At 45.1% G+C, this 19,122-nt stretch overlaps 1 protein-coding gene across 1 annotated transcript in view; it reads right to left on the reverse strand.

The window, feature by feature from the left end:
• LOC126253158 (gem-associated protein 5) overlaps positions 1-19,122 on the reverse strand; it is a 413,052-nt gene that overhangs the window by 128,352 nt on the left and 265,578 nt on the right. The window contains exon 15 of the mRNA XM_049954316.1: positions 18,846-18,917. Coding sequence (XP_049810273.1) covers positions 18,846-18,917 — 72 coding nt within the window. The remainder of the gene's footprint in view (positions 1-18,845; positions 18,918-19,122) is intronic.

The following is a 19,122-nucleotide window of genomic DNA, read 5'->3' on the forward strand; positions in this document are numbered from 1 at the left end:
CCTGGACAGAGAGTGCTGCTATTTACAGAAACATAAAACACTCCAGAATACACAAACACAAGATATTTTGAGAACCTTCCTAAAATGATATACAGGTTGTATCAAAAAGAATCATCTGATTTGGCATTTCTATATTTCTGAAATTAACAAACATATGAAGCTTGCGCATGAATAACGCTGTATGGCACATTTTGATATTTCGTAGAATCACGTGGAATAATGCTGTATACGGCAGTTTGCATCGCCTGCTGTCATAATTGACATGTTCACCGTCCGAGGGCAGCACTAAACAGCGATGAGACATGCACAATTTTCTCGCCTCTGCGCGAACAATGCTGTATGTTACAAGAATGGCGGAGTGCAGCAAGGTGACGCTTACCGCAAGTGGTTTGAAACGTGCAAATAATGCACGGAAAAGGAAAATTAACATTGGTAGTTGGCAGGATATTAAGAGGAAAAGGCTTCGTGATGCTGGACTGGAACATAAATCACGAAAAGGAAAGGTAGTTCCTGCGAAACAGCCTCCAACGCAGGTGAGCGGAATAATGCTGTATGGGTTTTGTAAAAAGGTGTATGTCTTTAGAGAAGCAAATGTGTCCTGTAAAGCGGCGACGAGCCCTGTAGAGTACATGGCTCTAATGACATGTTATGTGTATCTTCTGAAAACATTACAGTAAAAGTATGTAACGTGAATGAAATTAACTACAGTTCTGTAGTTATCATTGGCGAAAAAATAGAATACTCAGTCTGAGTAATGCTATATTATTAAAAGAGAATGTGAAATTTGATAATCTAGTTGAATATTAGGTAGTAATAGTGATTGTTTTCGTGATTCAGGATCGTGTATGCAATGCAGAAGTGTGCTCAAAAGAAGGATGCAAGGACATAAGCCTGGAAATGAAGTTAAAGCTGTACGAAGAATATCATGCCCTAACATACGATGAGCAGTCCATATACTTAATAAAATCCATGGAAATAGGCGTGCCAGCCAGGCGCAAGAGAGGTAAGACAGACGATACTTCACGAAAACAAGCTACTTTCAAATACAAAGTTTAGTCAAAAGAAGTGTGTCAAAAAACATTGCTTGACATATTCTCCATCACCCAGCGACAAATGCAGACTCTGCAACGTAAAGTAAAAGGTGGAATAACCACTCCTAAAGACGGTAGAGGAAAACATTGCAATAGGCCACATGCCATATCAAATGACGACAGGCCTCTTATTCGGCAACACATATCGAGTTTCCCAAAGCAGATGAGCCATTACAGCATGAATAAATCCTCAAAAGAATGTCTGCACCCCGATCTCAACCTCTGTAGAATGTATCGATTGTTTACCGAAAAGTTTCCTGATAAGTCAATAAGCAGGTCATACTATCAAAATGTGTTTCAAACAGATTTTAATCTGCGTTTCGGAACACCTAGATCAGATACTTGCAGACTGTGCAATTTGTTGTTTAACAAAATGATTGCAGCTTCGGATGAAATAGAACTGCACAAGATGAAATTGAGAGTCAGTCGCATCATTCAAGGGCAGACCAAGCATACAAAGCCCTAAAAAACGATACGGAAATGGCTAAGAGGTATAACAATATACATTTTATATGTGTTGATCTACAACAGGTTTTACTTTGTCCTATATTGACTCATTCCACGGTATTCTACCAGAGACAGCTGTCGTCGTATAATTTCACGGTACATGACGTTGGTACTGGAAACATCACCGTAAATTTGTGGGATGAATCCACCGCAAGGAGAGGTTCAGCCGAATTAGTTTCCTGTCTGCTTAAATTTGTGATGCACAATTACGATACGCTTGAACAAGGTATGGAACGAAAACTAATTGTTTGGTCTGACCGCTGTGTCGGGCAGAACAACAACTGGAGAGTTTTAGCGCTTTATTTCTATCTGATCAACTGCAAGTACTTTACAGAAATACATCAGACGTTTTTATGTTCGGGTCACTGTTTCCTACCTTGTGACAGGGATTTTGCAGTCATCGAGAAAAGAAAGAAAGTGTCAAAAGTTATGGTTCCTTCAGAATGGAAGCACGTCATTTTTGAGGCCTTTGTCGATCCTTCAAAACTGACCATTCATGAGATGATGATGGAAGACTTCAAGGACATAGGATCCATCGAGTTGCTTTTGAAGAAGCCGCCTGCTTTGAAAATTACCGATGTACTTTGGTTGAAGCTGTGTAGTGATGAGCCTCGAGGTTTAAGCATGCATCGTACCCACAATGTGCTTCGCCGATGGGAAAGACACTGTATTGTAAAGCATGGTTGTGAACATCAAGTAAAAAATTGTCCATTGCCTTCTGAATTCTGGTTGCTCTATAACAGGATGCTGAAAGTTCATAAGGAGAAGAAAAGGGATGTATTGGACATGACGAAATATTTGGAACCAAAATACAGGCAGTTTTATGAAAACCTGCAGTGTGACAACTGACTATAATGTACTAGATTTGAGCCTAAACTTGATAAACTAATGTTGTATTTTTTTTTAAGATCAAGCAATTCAGTTTACAATAAATATTATTTAGTATCTTGTTTTAAATCTCTTACTTACTATTTTTGGATTCTAGACACCTTATAATTACAGCAGAGCACTGGCTGATCTGGAATAACGCTGTATATCCATTGCCATACAGCGTTATTCCATTTTAAAACTTACTTATTTTCGAAAAATCTGTACTTAGTGCAATTTTAAAAACCAGAAATTAGTATTTTCCACAGTCAGTATGCACAAACAATACATACCTGCTATTACATTACTATATCGTATTAATTCTCTGGAACTAACAGTTTTTGTCAATTTCCCAACAACTGCAAAATGTGCCATACAACATTATTCGTGCACATACTTCATATAATGATTTTTTTTCATAGCTTTTCTTAGGTGTTCAATATTCCCCCCCCCCCCCCCCCCCTTGAAATGCATGGCATATGTCAATGTGGTATTAAAATTGTTCCCACATAGTAGCAAGCATGTGTTGAGTTACAGCTTCCACAGCTGCTGTTATGCGATGTCTCAATTCATTCATTGTTGTTGGTAACCAAGACACAAAGTCTTTTATAAAAACCCCACAAGAAATAATCACATACAGTCACATCCAGTGACCTTTGAGGCCAGTAATATAAGGCTGAATCATTTAGTCCAGTGTGACCAATCCATCGTTTAGTAATCCTTTGATTTAAAAATTCCCACACTTCCAGATGTCAATGTGGAAGTGCCCCACCTTGTTGGTAGATAAAGTCATTCGAATCAGTCTCCAACTGTACAAAAAGAAAGTTCTCAAGCATATCGAGATATGTGCTTCTTGTAACAGTGTTCTTGGGAAAGAAAAATGGACCATACAATTTTCCTGTGAAACTGCACAAAATACATTAAATTTTGGAGAGCCCCTCTCACGTTGTACAACTTCATGTGGTTGTTCCATACCCCATACTCTCACATTATTACGGTTCACCTTTTCATTTAAAGGGAATGTTGCATCGACACTAAGCACTAAGTGTGGAAGAAAACTGTCATCCCCCATCCCGCCAAGAATGAAGTTACAGAACTCCACACATTGTGTTTGTCACCTTCATTAAGAGCTTGCAGTAGCTGAATTTTGTATGGTTTCATGTGTAAATGTCGACACAACACATGCCATACAAACATCGGAGGCATGTTGAGCTGTCGAGCTGCACATGCGAATGGATTTCTGCAGACTCCTTGTGAAACTATGGTGGATGTGTTCGATGTCTGCGTCAGGCACTCGGGGATGGCCCGGCGATTTGCCTTTACACAAACAACCTGTTTCTTGGAATTGTTCATGCCATCATCTAATGTTCTGTGCTGTGTGAGGATCCATATCACACCTAGGGCGAAAGTCAGGCTGCACAGTTATTACTGACCCACACTGTGCAACATGTAGAACACAAGACACTTTTTGTTGTCACAACACCACTTTTATTTGAACTGAAGTGGGTGCACACTGCTGTTACCTAGTGGGAACCATGTAAAACTCGCAAGTTTACTCTTTCCAACAGTACACTGTTCATGCACATGTCTCAAATAACATAATAGTAATGATTTTTTTAAAAATTGGGTTATTTTTTATACTAAATAACAAATAACTGCTGGTGGTTAGGTTTGAAATGATGCCCCATGACACACAAGCCAGTGACACTAGCCACTAGGTCACACTGCTAGCACCACAACTCATGACTGGATAAGAATCTCATAACCCATATTGCATGGGAGGGGATTCAAAATATCCAAATGGGAATCCATGTCAGTGCTCTTCACCAGCTCTTTCTACAGGAATTTGACAGCAGCAATTTAATTAAGTAGCTCTGCTGTGAAACTTTCTGCCAGATTAAAACTGTGTACCGAATAGAGACTCAAGCTCAGAATCTTTTCTTTCACAGGCAAGTGCTCTACTGACTGAACTGCACAAGCATGACTCACAATCCATCATCACAGCTTTACTTCTGGCAGTACCTAACCTTCTGCCTTCAGAATTTCACAGAAGCTTCCCTGCACAGGAGAGCTTCTGTGATATTTGGAAGGAAGGAGACGAGGTACTGGTGGAAGTAGAGCTGTGAGGACAGGTAGTGAGTCGCGCTTGTGCGCCTCAGTCGGTAAAGCACTTACCAGCGAAAGGCAAAGGTCCAGAGTTCAAGTCTCGGTCCTGCACATGTTTTAATCTGCCCGGAAATTTCACATCAGCACACTGCAGAGTTAAAATTTCATTTTGGTAGATCTGTTGTATTGGTGTTTTTGCTATATTTGGCACCAAAATTAGCTACATGTTTTTCAAAGTAAGATGCAGAGATTTCATTTAGCTCTTTTCCGCCAGAAAATTGAAGTGAAATGAAACATTGGGTTATATACGTGATTTCTGTTTCCCATTTCACTTATTAGCCTATCAAATATATTGAAGCAGTCTAGATTAAACAGTTTCATTTCAGTCCTCAGTTGGCAGAATTAGGAAGCCTTTGGTTAAACAACATATTACTTTCTTCGAGTCCCAACTGCCAATCTTTGAGAACCTAAAAATACTACAGCGAAGTAGCACAAAAGCTCCATTGTTGAACATGAGCTAGCTGTACGAACCCAGTGCACTGTTGACACACAACTCAAGTGACACATGTTCAGCAGTAGTCATTTATGTGCTACTTTGACGAAATGACACTGTGACTAGGACGTACATTTTCAGTCTTGTGCAGAGGGAGGGCTTCTTGCAGGCAGGAGATAGGAGCATGTAGGGCAGGAGCTCACATGCCTTCCCCAGTCAGTTTCTAAATCATCTTTCTTGTTGGTTTAACTAGGCTGTTTTTGCATACCCTCTGTTCTTGCACCCACGGCGGGGGTCCTCTTTCTTCATGGCCTTGGTACAGGCCTGCCAGTAGGTCAAATTTTCACTCTCATCACTTTCCATAATCTGGAGCTGCGTGGTTAAAGCCTGAGTATTCTCATAGTGATTTTAAAATGAAAAAGCAGATTGTTTTCTAAACATGGCCCTTAATTTGCTAAGTATGGAAAAGAGCTAAAAGTCACACGTTTAAGTACATATCGATCGATCAAAATACTACACACACAAAAAATTGCTGAGTTCACTTCTGTCTGTACTTTACTATTAGCTTCAGTATTTTGTGGATTATGTCAATATTTAGATCTGTATAATTTACCATATTTACTACTTTTTAAGCAGTATGGTGTAAATGAAGTTTATATAACAAACAATTTGGAACAATTTCATTACAAAGTTTATTGGCATTTTATTTAGGCAGCACCAATGAAATTGAGTTCCAGCCACCAGTTGCTGTGACTGTGTCAGACAGTACACTATTAACACTGCATTCTAAAATATGGGATTGTTTTTCCCACTTCCTTGCATTAAATTACATTTTTCTTAATTCAGAGCAAGCAGCCATTCATCACACAAAATAAAAATTTTGTCTAAGTCATCTACCAAAAGGGTCATGCAAGAAGGTTCCCAATATGCCAAAGGTTCCCAATATGCCACTTCAATGCCATCATGTGTGGTAATGATAACAACAATATTATGTAAAAGATGATTTCCACTCATCACACTCAAGAGAAGTTGAGTCACAGACGAACACAACAAAAAGAATGTTAAAACACATGAGCTTTCAGCCAAAAGGCCTACTTTTAAAATAGGCAAAAAACACACACACACACACACACACACATTCACCCAGGCACAATTCACTCACACATAACCACTACCTTTGGCTAGAGAAGCAATCTGGGTGATGAGGGTAAGAAGGCTTGGACAGGGAGCGGGAGGGATAGCGGATAGTGGTGGTAAAGTACTGCTTTTTTTTTTTTTTTGTGGTTTTAGGGCGCACAACGTCAACGGTCATTAGCGCCCAGACTACTTTAGGAATGCACCGCGAGTCACAAGTTTAAAACAGCAACAAAACGGAAAACACGATGAAAGACATACTGACAGGCATAGGATTAAAAAAGAAAACAGCATAATCAAATGTCCTTTGAGAGGGTTGTCAAATTGATAAAATGAAGAACGCGAGCAGCTGCTCGTGGGTCATCCGCTAAAATGGCTTCTACAGTACATGGCAGGCCAATACCGAGACGTAGGGTGTTAAAATTCGGACACGACGTTAAAATGTGGCGGACCGTCAGCAATTGCCCACATGGGCAGAACGGCGCCGGCGCAGCCGTCAGCAGATGGCGATGGCTGAACTGGCAGTGGCCAATTCGCAACCGGGCCAAAACTACCTCCTCCCGCCGAGAAGGGCGTGAGGAGGACGTCCAAGCCACGGGTAGAGCTTTCAAGGCCCGAAGCTTGTTGTCTGAAAGTGCAGCCCAATCGGCATGCCACAGCGAGACAATGCGACGACAAATTACCCTGCTACAATCTGACGAAGGGACACCACAAGAAGCTGTCCGAGGCTGGAGGACCGCAGCCTTGGCCGCGGCATCTGCAGCTTCGTTCCCAGGGATACCGACATGGCCAGGAATCCACATAAAGCTAACCGGAGAACCGACGTCCACCAGCTGCTGAAGAGAGCGTTGGATCCGGTGCACGAAAGGGTGAACCGGGTACGGATCACCGAGGCTCTGGATAGCGCTCAGGGAATCGGAGCAGATGACATATGCAGAATGTCGGTGGCGGCAGATGTAAAGGACAGCCTGGTAGAGGGCAAAGAGCTCAGCTGTGAAGACCGAACAATGGCCATGGAGCCGATATTGGAAACTTTGTGCCCCGACAATAAAAGAACACCCGACCCCGTCATTGGTCTTAGAGCCATCTGTATAAATGAAGGTCATATTAATGAACTTCGAACGAAGTTCGACAAAACGGGAGTGGTAGACTGAATCGGGGGTAACCTCCTTCGGGAGCGAGCAGAGGTCAAGGTGGACGCGAACCTGAGCCTGGAGCCAAGGTGGCATGTGGCTCTCGCCCACTCGAAAGGTGGCAGGGAGTGAAAAATGAAGGTGTTGAAGGAGGCGACGAAAGCGAACTCCAGGGGGTAGCAGGGCGGAGACATACAACCCGTATTGACGGTCGAGAGAGTCATCAAAAAAGGAACGATAAGATGGGTGGTCAGGCATTGCCAGTAGCCGACAGGCAAACCGACAAAGCAGTATATCGCGCCGGTAGGTGAGTGGCAACTCACCAGCGTCAGCATGAAGACTCTCGACGGGACTAGTATAAAACGCTCCGATCGCAAGTCGTAAACCCCGATGTTGTATGGAGTTGAGGCGGCGTAAGATGGACGGCCGTGCAGAGGAGTATACGAAGCTCCCATAATCCAGCTTGGAGCGGACGATCGACCGATATAGGCGAAGGGGGACGGTTCGATCCGCTCCCCACGACATACCACTGAGAACACGGAGGACATTGAGAGAACGGGTACAACGGGCAGCCAAATATGACACATGTGGAGACCAACTAAGTTTCCTGTCAAATGTAAGACCTAAAAATTTTGTTGTCTCCACGAATGGGAGAGCAACGGGACCAAGTCGTAAAGACGGTGGGAGAAATTCTTTGTAGCGCCAGAAGTTAATACAGACCGTCTTCTCGGCAGAAAAACGGAAGCCATTGGCGACACTCCACGAGTAAAGACGGTCAAGAGAACGCTGAAGACAGCGCTCCAGGAAACACGTACGCTGCGCGCTGCAATAGATGGTAAAATCGTCCACGAAAAGGGAGCCTGATACATCAGCTGGGAGGCAATCCATTATTGGATTGATCGCTATGGCGAAGAGAGCGACGCTCAAAACTGAGCCCTGTGGTACCCCATTCTCCTGGCGAAAGGTGTCTGACAGGACAGAACCCACACGTACCCTGAACTGTCGATCCATTAAAAAGGAACGAATAAAAAGAGGGAGGCGACCGCGAAGACCCCATGTATGCATGGTGCGGAGAATGCCCGCCCTCCAACAGGTGTCGTAAGCCTTCTCCAAATCAAAGAACACAGCCGCGGTCGGGCGCTTCCGCAAGAAGTTATTCATAATGAAGGTCGACAAGGTAACCAGATGGTCAACAGCAGACCGGCGCCTACGAAATCCACATTGTACATTGGTAAGTAGGCGTCGAGACTCGAGCAGCCAAACCAATCGAGAGTTAACCATTCGCTCCATCACTTTACAGACACAGCTGGTAAGCGAGATGGGTCGATAACTGGAGGGCAAGTGCTTGTCCTTCCCCGGCTTAGGAATCGGGACAACAATAGACTCGCGCCAGCATGCGGGAACATGTCCCTCAATCCAGATGCGATTGTAAGTACGAAGAAGAAAACCTTTACCCGCAGGAGAAAGGTTCTTCAGCATCTGTATATGAATAGAATCAGGCCCTGGAGCGGAGGACCGTGATCGGCCAAGTGCGGTTTCGAGTTCCCGCATGGTGAATGGGGCATTATAACTTTCACGATTCGAGGAGCGGAAGTTAGGTGGCCTAGCCTCCTCTGCCTGTTTGCGGGGGAGGAAGGCAGGGTGGTCATGAGCGGAGCTCGAAACCTCTGCGAAAAAGCGGCCGAAGGCATTGGAGACAGCCTCAGGGGCCACAAGGACGTCATTCGCGACCGTCAAGCCAGAAACTGGTGAGTGGACCTTAGTGCCAGATAGCCGGCGCAGGCTACCCCAGACAACAGAAGAAGGAGTAAAACTGTTGAAGGTGCTTGTGAAAGCAGCCCAGCTGGCTTTCTTGCTTTCTTTAATAATACGACGACACTGTGCACGTAATCGTTTATAATTGACACAATTCGCCACTGTAGGGTGGCGGTTAAAGGCGCGTAAAGCACGTCGACGAGCACGTAGAGCGTCTCTACATGCCGCGGTCCACCAGGGGACCGGTACGCGACGTGGAGAAGAAGTAGGGTGAGGGATGGAATATTCAGCAGCAGAGAGAATGACTTCCGTGAGGTGTGCGACCTGACTATCGCAGCTTGGGAATGTTTGATCCTGAAAGGTCGCCCTTGAAGAGAAGAGCCCCCCAGTCTGCTTTGGAGATGTTCCAACTAGATGAGCACGGAGAGGGGGTATGCTGCAGGAGATGGATAACACACGGGAAGTGGTCGCTCGAATATGTATCAGAAAGAGCATACCACTCGAACCGGCGTGCAAGTTGAGGAGTACATATAGAGAGATCTAAATGGGAATAGGTGTGAGATGTATCCGAAAGAAAAGTAGGGGCGCCAGTATTGAGGCGGACGAGATTGAGCTGGTTGAAAAGGTCTGCTAACAGGGAGCCCCTCGGGCAGGATGCTGGAGAGCCCCAAAGGGGATGGTGGGCATTGAAGTCTCCAGTTAACAAAAATGGTGCAGGTAGCTGAGCAATAAGTTGCATCATGTCTGCCCTGGTAACGGCAGACGATGATGGAGTGTAAACGGTACAAATGGAAAATGTAAAAGTGGGGAGAGTAATGCGGATGGCAACTGCCTGCAGGCCGGTGTGCAACATGATGGGATCGTAGTAAATATCATCCCGGACCAGCAACATAACCCCTCCATGAGCTGGGATACCTACCACAGGGGGTAGGTCAAAACGCACAGAGGTGTAGTGTGCCAAGGCAATTTGATCGCATGGGCGTAGCTTCGTTTCCTGGAGGGCTACGACGAGCGGACGGTGCAAGCGAAGCAGCAACTTCAAGTCCTCTCGGTTGGAGCGAATGCTGCGAATATTCCAGTGAATAAGTGCCATCGTAAGAAAAAAGGAAGACGAAAGAAGGGGTCACCTCGAAGGCCGCTGAGGGCCTGGCTTCGAGCGAGCACTGCCGCCGCTATCAGTAGGCGGACAGTCATCGTCCATTGGGTCTATACGTTCATCGGCCATCTTGGGAAGATGGCCGGGAGGGGGAGCTTCCTCCGCCGGTGAACGGCCAGATGTTCGGCTACCAGCGGTGCGGCCAGGCGAAAGGGATGACGGCCTGGGGCGGCAACCGCTGGGTGGTGCAGGAGAAGAAATGCGCCGTGGCGGAGAAGGAGAACTGTGCTTCCTATTAGCCTTCTTGGATGGTCGTTTGGTGGAAGTACCGGACGAAGGCTGGGAGGTCGAGGTACGTAGGAAGTCTGCACGGGACGGTTCCTTCTTGAAGGCCCGTGCATCTGACTTCTGGGTCTTCGTCTTAGCAGAAGCTGATGAAGGGGCTGGTGTCTGTGGGGTGATGGGACGAAGAGGAGACGTCGACCGCGCGATCTTAGCACTGGCCGAACGGACGACCGTGGTGCTGAAGGTCAGATCGCAGGTCTGGGTTGCCACCTCCCTGGTAGTCCGAGGAGAGGCGAGGACAGTACTGTATTTCCCCGCTGGGAGCAGCGTGGGCTTCCTACTAGCCAATAGCTTGCGAGCAGCCGAGGTGGACACTTTCTCTTTGACCCGAATTTCCTGGATACAGCGTTCTTCCTTATAGACAGGACAGTCGCGGGAGGATGCAGCATGGTCACCCTGACAGTTCACACAACAAGGAGACGGAGGTGGACAGTCACCCTCATGGGCATCCCTGCCACAAGTGACACATTTAGCCGCATTGGAACAAGATTGGCGAGTGTGATTGAAACGCTGACACTGGTAGCAGCGCGTAGGTGTCGGGACATAGGGGCGAACAGAAATAACCTCGTAGCCCGCTTTGATGCGCGATGGCAGCTGAACACTATCGAAGGTCAAAAAAAGTGTCCGGGTCGGTACAAGGTCATTGTTGACCTTTTTCATGACCCTATGGACAGCCGTCACGCCCTGCTCAGCGAGGAAAGATTGAATCTCCTCGTCAGTCAAGCCGTCGAGGGATCTAGTGTAGACCACACCACGAGACGAATTCAAAGTTCGGTGAGCCTCCACCCGGACAGGGAATGTGTACAGGAGTGTGGCCCGAAGCAGTTTTTGTGCCTGAAAGGCGCTCTCAGTTTCGAGTAATAAGGTACCGTTACGCAACCTGGTATAGGATTTGACAGATCCGGCTATGGCATCGACGCCCTTCTGGATAACGAAAGGGTTGACAGAGGAAAAATCCTTTCCGTCCTCAGATCGAGAAACGACGAGGAACTGTGGGGCAGGCGGTAGTACTTTTGTCACTGGTAGCTGGTCACGTTTCCGTTTTTGGGCAGAAGTCGAGAGAGATGGAGTGAAATCCATTGCGGAGAAATCCCCCATGATTGCCAGCGTCTCCGATGGCGCGCTCCTTCCTTGTGGGGACCCTCTCAGAGGGCACTCCCGCCTTAGGTGAATGTTTACACCTCAGGTCACACCTCCCGAGAAACAGACGGAGGGACCAATCGGCATGGTCAGAAGGTATCAGCTCAGGCAATCACCCCTCCCCGGGCCTGGCCTTTACCAGGGGGTACGCGCGTGCCTTACATGTCTACCCAGGGCGGGGAATTACGCGTTACCCCGTCACCGGCTACGCGTGCGAACGCGTGGGTCGGCCTTCAGGCGCGCACAGGGAGGAAGGAAGAAGAGGAAAAAGGAGAGAGAGAGAGAGAGAGAGAGAGAGAGAGAGAGAGAGAGAGAGAGAGAGGACAGTGTCTCAAACGCCGAGGCGGAGACCAGAGAAGGCAAGGAGAAGAAGGCAATGAGAAGGCAAGGAGAAGAAGGCAATGAGAAGGCAAGGAGAAGAAGGCAATGAGAAGGCAAGGAGAAGGCAAGGAGAATAAGGCAATGAGAAGGCAAGGAGAAGAAGGCAATGAGAAGGCAAGGAGAAGAAGGCAAGGAGATTATGCAGGGGAAAGAGTAAGGAAGACAGTGAGGTGGAGAAGAGCAAAGAAAGGAACCAACCAAAGAAAGGAAGAAACGAGAAGTGAAAAAGCAAAATGACCGCAAATAGAGGTCGTGGAACCGTCCGTCTCCGGACGCAGGCGCTAACTACCCCCTTGAGGGGGAGGGACTCCTTTTAGTCGCCTCTTACGACAGGCAGGAATACCTCGGGCCTATTCTTACCCCGGACCCGCAGGGGGAAGTACTGCTTGTGTTAGCATGCAGGGATGTGGTGGGGATAGAGTAGAGCAGCTAGGCGCAGTCGGAAGGTTAGCCGTGGGGTGGCGGAAGTCGCCCCTTGCCCCCCTACCCCCACTGTCTAACATTCTGACTGCATCTCGCTAGGCATATTAAAACTTCTACTAAAGATTCACGCTTTTTTGTATAGTAATAAAAATGTGTCTTCTACAGCCTATTAATTTTTGAGGCAGATAATGTTATTGAGATATGTTCACAATGCTTGATGACAACTCCAGGTACAACATATTCCAAACAGTTGAGACACCACTTAAATATCACTACAAAGCATGACACTATTACAATGAACAACTGTTTCAATGCTGGACACACCACTTGGCTGCCCAATACTTTGTATTTCACAAGTAACCATCGAGGTTACCTGTGACTTTTTGCTTATAATTCTGTAAAAAGTTGTGTAATGTAATTGGATAGATAAAAACTTACTCACCATGCGGTGGCAGAACACGCACATAAAAAAAGATTGTGATTAAGCTTTCGGAGCCAGTGGCTTCTTTTTGCGGCAGAAGGGTTGAAGGGGAAGGAAGAGGAGTGAAGGAAAAGGACTGGAGAGATCTAGGAAAAGGGTTAGTCGTGCACACCCTCGGGTCAGGAGGGACTTACCGCACGGGATGAGATGAAAAGACTGATATATGAGGACTGCTCTGGATGAGAGTTAAAAACGTGAGAGCTTAAAAGTGGAAGACAGGGTAATATGCAAGACAGAGATTACTGCACAAGTTAACGAGAGTGAAAAGCTAAGTACATTGTACGTAACACAGGTGGGAGGAAGAGGGCAAAAAATAAGAAAATGGAAGATGTAGATAACTAAAACAGGGCGAAGAAAGGAATAGTTTCTGTGAAGAAATGACAAGATGGAAGAAATTAACGTCAATTAAGGCCAGCTGATGGTGAGAATCAAGGACATGTTGTAGCACTAGTTCCCACCTGTGGAGTTCTGAGAAACTGGTGTCCAGTGTCCAGATGGCGCATGTGGTGAAACAGGCACCAAGGTCACAACAGGATACTGTGTGTTGCATGTATATACCCTCTGTCTATGCCCAATCATCCTAACGATAATTTGGTGGTAGTCATGCCAATGGAAAAGGCCAAACAGTGTTTCCATAACAGCTGGTATATGACATGTCATTTCACAGGCGGCTCTCCCTTTGATGGTATATGTTTTGCCAGTAACAAGGCTGGTATAGGTGGTTGCAGGAGGGTGCACAGGGCAAGTCTTGCAGTGGCGATGGTCAAAGAGTTAGGAGCCCTGTGATAGGGAAATGGGTGCAGAAGAAGCATAGGGTCTGACAAGAATATTGTGGAGATTGGGAGGACGATGAAAAAATATTCTAGGTGTGGTCGGCAAAATATCAGACAGAATCGATCTCATGATTTATGGAAGTCATGGCCTTGTTGAAATAGCTGAGTAATACATTCCAGATCAGGATAATACTGAGTGACAAGTGGTGTGCTCTGAACAGATTGGATGTGATGGCTGGGAAATCTGCCTCTGAACTACGCTGGTGGGGTAATTATGTCCTGAAGGCTGAGGTGAAAATAGTGGTGTATTGCTGTAAGGAGTCTGCATCTGAACAAATACATTTGCCTTGAATGCCAAAGCTGTGTTGGAGGGAATGTTTGACATGGAAAGGCTGTCAACTGTCAAAATGTAAGTACTGTTGCCTGTTAGTAGATTTAATGTGGACAGAAGAGTGTAGCTGGCCTTCAATGAGGACAAGATCAACATCAAGGGAAGTGGCACAGGTTTCGGAATAGGACCACGTGATCTTTAATTGGTAGAAGGTGTTAAGATATTCCAGGATTTTTAACAGATCAGTTCATATGATAATGGTCTCATCAATGTATCTAAACCAAACCAGTGGCTGAAGACTTATGGATCCCAGGAAAGCCCCCTCCAAGCGACCCATGAAAAGGTTGGCATATGAAGGAGCCATCCCGGTTCCCTAGGCCGTACCCCTGATCTGTTTGTATGTCTGCCCCTCAAAGAAGTAGTATTTGTTGGTCATCTCATCATTTTTTCTGTTTTCCATTGCTCATTAGTTGCTTCAAAATTCATGGAGGTATGTTCCGTCTATGCAACTGATTGAAAGCAGTTTGTTTATTGTCTATTAGTTGCCCAGACAGAACATACCTCCATGAAAGTTGTTGGTAAGTATAACTCTACACTAGGCTCTTTTACAGTTTCAAATACAGCAATTTCTTGCACTTACTCAGCTAATCTGTGACCTATACGCCTCATCAACTATTTTCCGCTCCCTCAGACGTTTCTCTTTCTACAAAATCCTGCAGTTATCAGCCCATTATGACTCTACTTTAGCTTTTGGAACAAATAGGAAGGAATAAATATTTCTGAAAGTTACGATTGTGCCATCACTTTTACTTTTATGTTTGTCTATGGACACTACTACATATCTTGCCTCCAGCAGGGAAGCACCAGCCAGCAAGCCGTCTCATGATTTATTAGTTCTCTTGTTTAAATTTTTCTTTGATAGAATATTATCGATTACTCAAATGTATCCTCATTTTTATTGGTCTATTTTCTGTGCAGATACGCCACAAACTAATCATAACCTACAACACACAGTTCAAACTGAACATGGAGATGCTCCATCATCACACTGAATTTATAAAAATGTCAAGGTAAATGTAAATCTGATAATGGAGATAGGAATATAAATACACCCTGGTCTAGGGAGTGGTGGCGTGCTCCTGTAATCCAGGGACCTGGAGGCCGGGTGTAGTGGATAGTCTGAGGATGGGAGTACTGTTTCACAGCATCCTGTGTTGATGGGGCGTCCGCACTGAGATCGCCATCAATATGGTCCCTTAAGAGGAGTCTTGGGCGACCAGGTCAAGTAAGGAGGGGGGGTCTCATCCGAGATGTGGAGGAGGCCCTGCCAGCGGCGATTGAGAGCACTGGGTGCACCCGACTGCAAATTGTTGCTCATGTCGGCACCAATGACTCCTGCCGTCTTGGTTCAGAGGTCATCCTCAGTTCGTACAGGCGGTTGGCGGATTTGGTGAAGGCGGAAAGCCTCACTCACGGGGTGGAATCTGAGCTAACATTTGTAGTATCGTTCCCAGAACCGATCGCGGTCCTCTGGTTTGGAGCCGAGTAGAAGGCTTAAACCAGAGGCTCAGACGATTCTGCGGAGATCTGGGGTGCAAATTTCTCAACCTCTGCTATCAGGTGGAAAATGTAGTGTCCCCTGAATAGGTCAGGCGTGCACTACATGCAGCTACAAGGGCAGCGGAGTATGTCTGGAGTGCACATGTGGGTTTTTTAGGTTAGAGAATTCCCTCCCTAGGCCCGAAAAGACGCCTCCTGAGACACGGCAAGGTAGGAGTAGGCAAAATGCAACAAGGAACAACAATACTAATGTGCTAATAGTAAACTGCAGGAGTGTCTATAGAAAGGTCCCAGAACTGCTCTCATTAATAAATGGTCACAATGCCCACATAGTCCTAGGGACAGAAAGTTGGCTGAAACCAGATGTAAACAGTCATGAAATTCTAAACTCAGATTGGAATGTATACCGCAGAGACAGGCTGGGCAGTAAAGGGGGAGGCGTGTTTATAGCGATAAGAAGTGCAATAGTATCGAAGGAAATTGACGGAGAATCGAAATATGAAATAATTTGGGTGAAGGTCATGGTTAAAGCGGGCTCAGACATGGTAATTGGATGTCTCTATAGGCCCCCTGATTCAGCAGCTGTTGTGGCTGAGCACCTGAAGGATGATTTGGAAAATATTTCGAGTAGATTTCCCCACCATGTTATAGTTCTGGGTGGAGATTTTAATTTGCTGGATACAGACTGGGAGACTCAAACGTTCATAATGGGTGGCAGGGACAAAGAATCCAGTGAAATTTTTTTAAGTGCTTTATCTGAAAACTACCTTGAGCAGTTAAACAGAGAACTGACTCGTGGTGATAACATATTAGACCTTCTGGTGACAAACAGACCTGAACTATTTGAAACAGTTAATGCAGAACAGGGAATCAGCGATCATAAAGTGGTTACTGCATCGATGATTTCAGCCGTAAATAGAAATATTAAAAAAGGTAGGAAGATTTTTCTGTTTAGCAAAAGTGACAAAAAGCAGATTTCAGAGTACCTGACGGCTCAACACAAAAGTTTTGTCTCAAGTAGAGATAGTGTTGAGGATCAGTGGACAAAGTTCAAAACCATCATACAATATGCGTTAGATGAGTATGTGCCAAGTGAGATCGTAAGAGATGGAAAAGAGCCACCATGGTACAACAACCGAGTTAGAAAACTGCTGCGGAAGCAAAGAGAACTTCACAGCAAACATAAACATAGCCAAAGCCTTGCGGACAAATAAAAAGTACGCGAAGCGAAATGTAGTGTGAGGAGGGCTATGCGAGAGGCGTTCAATGAATTCGAAAGTAAAGTTCTATGTACTGACTTGGCAGAAAATCCTAAGAAATTTTGGTCTTATGTTAAAGCAGTAGGTGGATCAAAACAAAATGTCCAGACACTCTGTGGCCAAAATGGTACTGAAACAGACGATGACAGACTAAAGGCCGAAATACTAAATGTCTTTTTCCAAAGCTGTTTCACAGAGGAAGACTGCACTGTAGTTCCTTCTCTAGAATGTTGCACAGATGACAAAATGGTAGATATCGAAATAGACGACAGAGGGATAGATTAACAATTAAAATCGCTCAAAAGAGGAAAGGCCGCTGGACCTGATGGGATACCAGTTCGACTTTACACAGAGTACGCAAAGGCACTTGCCCCCCTTCTTGCAGCGGTGTACCATAGGTCTCTAGAAGAGCGTAGCATTCCAAAGGATTGGAAAAGGGCACAGGTCATCCCCGTTTTCAAGAAGGGACATCAAACAGATGTGCAGAACTATAGACCTATATCTCTAACGTCGATCAGTTGTAGAATTTTGGAACACGTATTATGTTCGAGTATAATAACTTTTCTGGAGACTAGAAGTCTACTCTGTAGGAATCAGCATGGGTTTTGGAAAAGACGGAGGTGTGAAACCCAGCTCACGCTATTCGTCCACGAAGCTCAGAGGGCCATAGACACGGGTTCCCAGGTAGATGCCGTGTTTCTTGACTTCCGCAAGGTGTTCGATACAGTTCCCCACAGTCGTTTAATGAACAAAGTAAGAGCATATGGACTATCAGACCAATTGTGTGATTGGATTGAAGAGTTCCTAGATAACAGAACACAGCATGTCATTCTCAATAGAGAGAAGTCTTCCGAAGTAAGAGTGATTTCAGGTGTGCCGCAGGGGAGTGTCATAGGACCGTTGCTATTCACAATATATATAAATGCTTTGTGGATGACATCCGAAGTTCACTGAGGCTTTTTGTGGATGATGCTGTGGTATATCGAGAGGTTGTAACAATGGAAAATTGTACTGAAAGGCAGGAGGATCTGCAGCCAATTGACGCATGGTGCAGGGAATGGCAATTGAATCTCAATGTAGACAAGTGGAATGTGCTGTGAATACACAGAAAGAAAGATCCCTTATCATTTAGCTACAATATAGCAGGTCAGCAATTGGAAGCAGTTAATTCCATAAATTATCTGGGAGTACGCATTAGGAGTGATTTAAAATGGAATGATCATATAAAGTTGATCGTTGGTAAAGCAGATGCCAGACTGAGATTCATTGCAAGAATCCTTAGGAAATGCGATCCGAAAACAAAGGAAGTAGGTTACAGTACACTTGTTCGCCCAATGCTTGAATACTGCTCAGCAGTGTGGGATCCGTACCAGATAGGGTTGATAGAAGAGATAGAGAAGATCCAACGGAGAGCAGCGCGCTTCGTTACAGGATCATTTAGTAATTGCGAAAGCGTTAAGGAGATGATAGATAAACTCCAGTGGAAGACTCTGCAGGAGAGACGCTCAGTAGCTCGGTAAGGGCTTTTGCTGAAGTTTCGAGAACATACCTTCACCGAAGAGTCAAGCAGTATATTGCTCCCTCCTACGTATATCTCGCGAAGAGACCATGAGGATAAAATCAGAGACATTAGAGCCCACACAGAGGCATACCGACAATCCTTCTTTCCAAGAACAATACGAGACTGGAATAGATGGGAGAACTGATAGAGGTACTCAAGGTACCCTCCACCACACACTGTCAGGTGGCTTGTGGAGTATGGATGAAGATGTAGATGTAGATGTCTATAAGCACTGCTTGTCCCACATACTGCTGCATTCAATAATGCTGATGATCTTTTCTTTTTTCATGATCTGTTTTATGTTCCTTCAGAAAAGTCAAGTATTTTTTTTTTATACATACATTACTAAGCTACTTGTCTGAGTGTGTATATGACCAACTAACACAAAACAGAAGAGAAAATTGTTTACCTTTTTCAGTTGTTGCATACTCAATCCCACCTGCCACTGCATCTGAAGTTCCATTATTTCCGACGCTGTTACCTAAAAAGAAAATCAAAACTAGAATGCAGAATCTTACCAACTACATTTCATTTTGCATACAGAGTATTAATATTGAACCAAGATTATAATGGGAAAAAAATCTGTATCTGCAGCAATTCCTAGAATGTATGGTTTCTCAAATGCACAACGTCTTAATTATGTGTATAACAATAGTGAATGGTGGTCAAAACAATATTTACACTGT

The sequence above is a fragment of the Schistocerca nitens genome, chromosome 4, assembly GCF_023898315.1.
Source record: "Schistocerca nitens isolate TAMUIC-IGC-003100 chromosome 4, iqSchNite1.1, whole genome shotgun sequence".
In the NCBI taxonomy this organism is placed as follows: Eukaryota; Metazoa; Arthropoda; class Insecta; order Orthoptera; family Acrididae; genus Schistocerca; species Schistocerca nitens.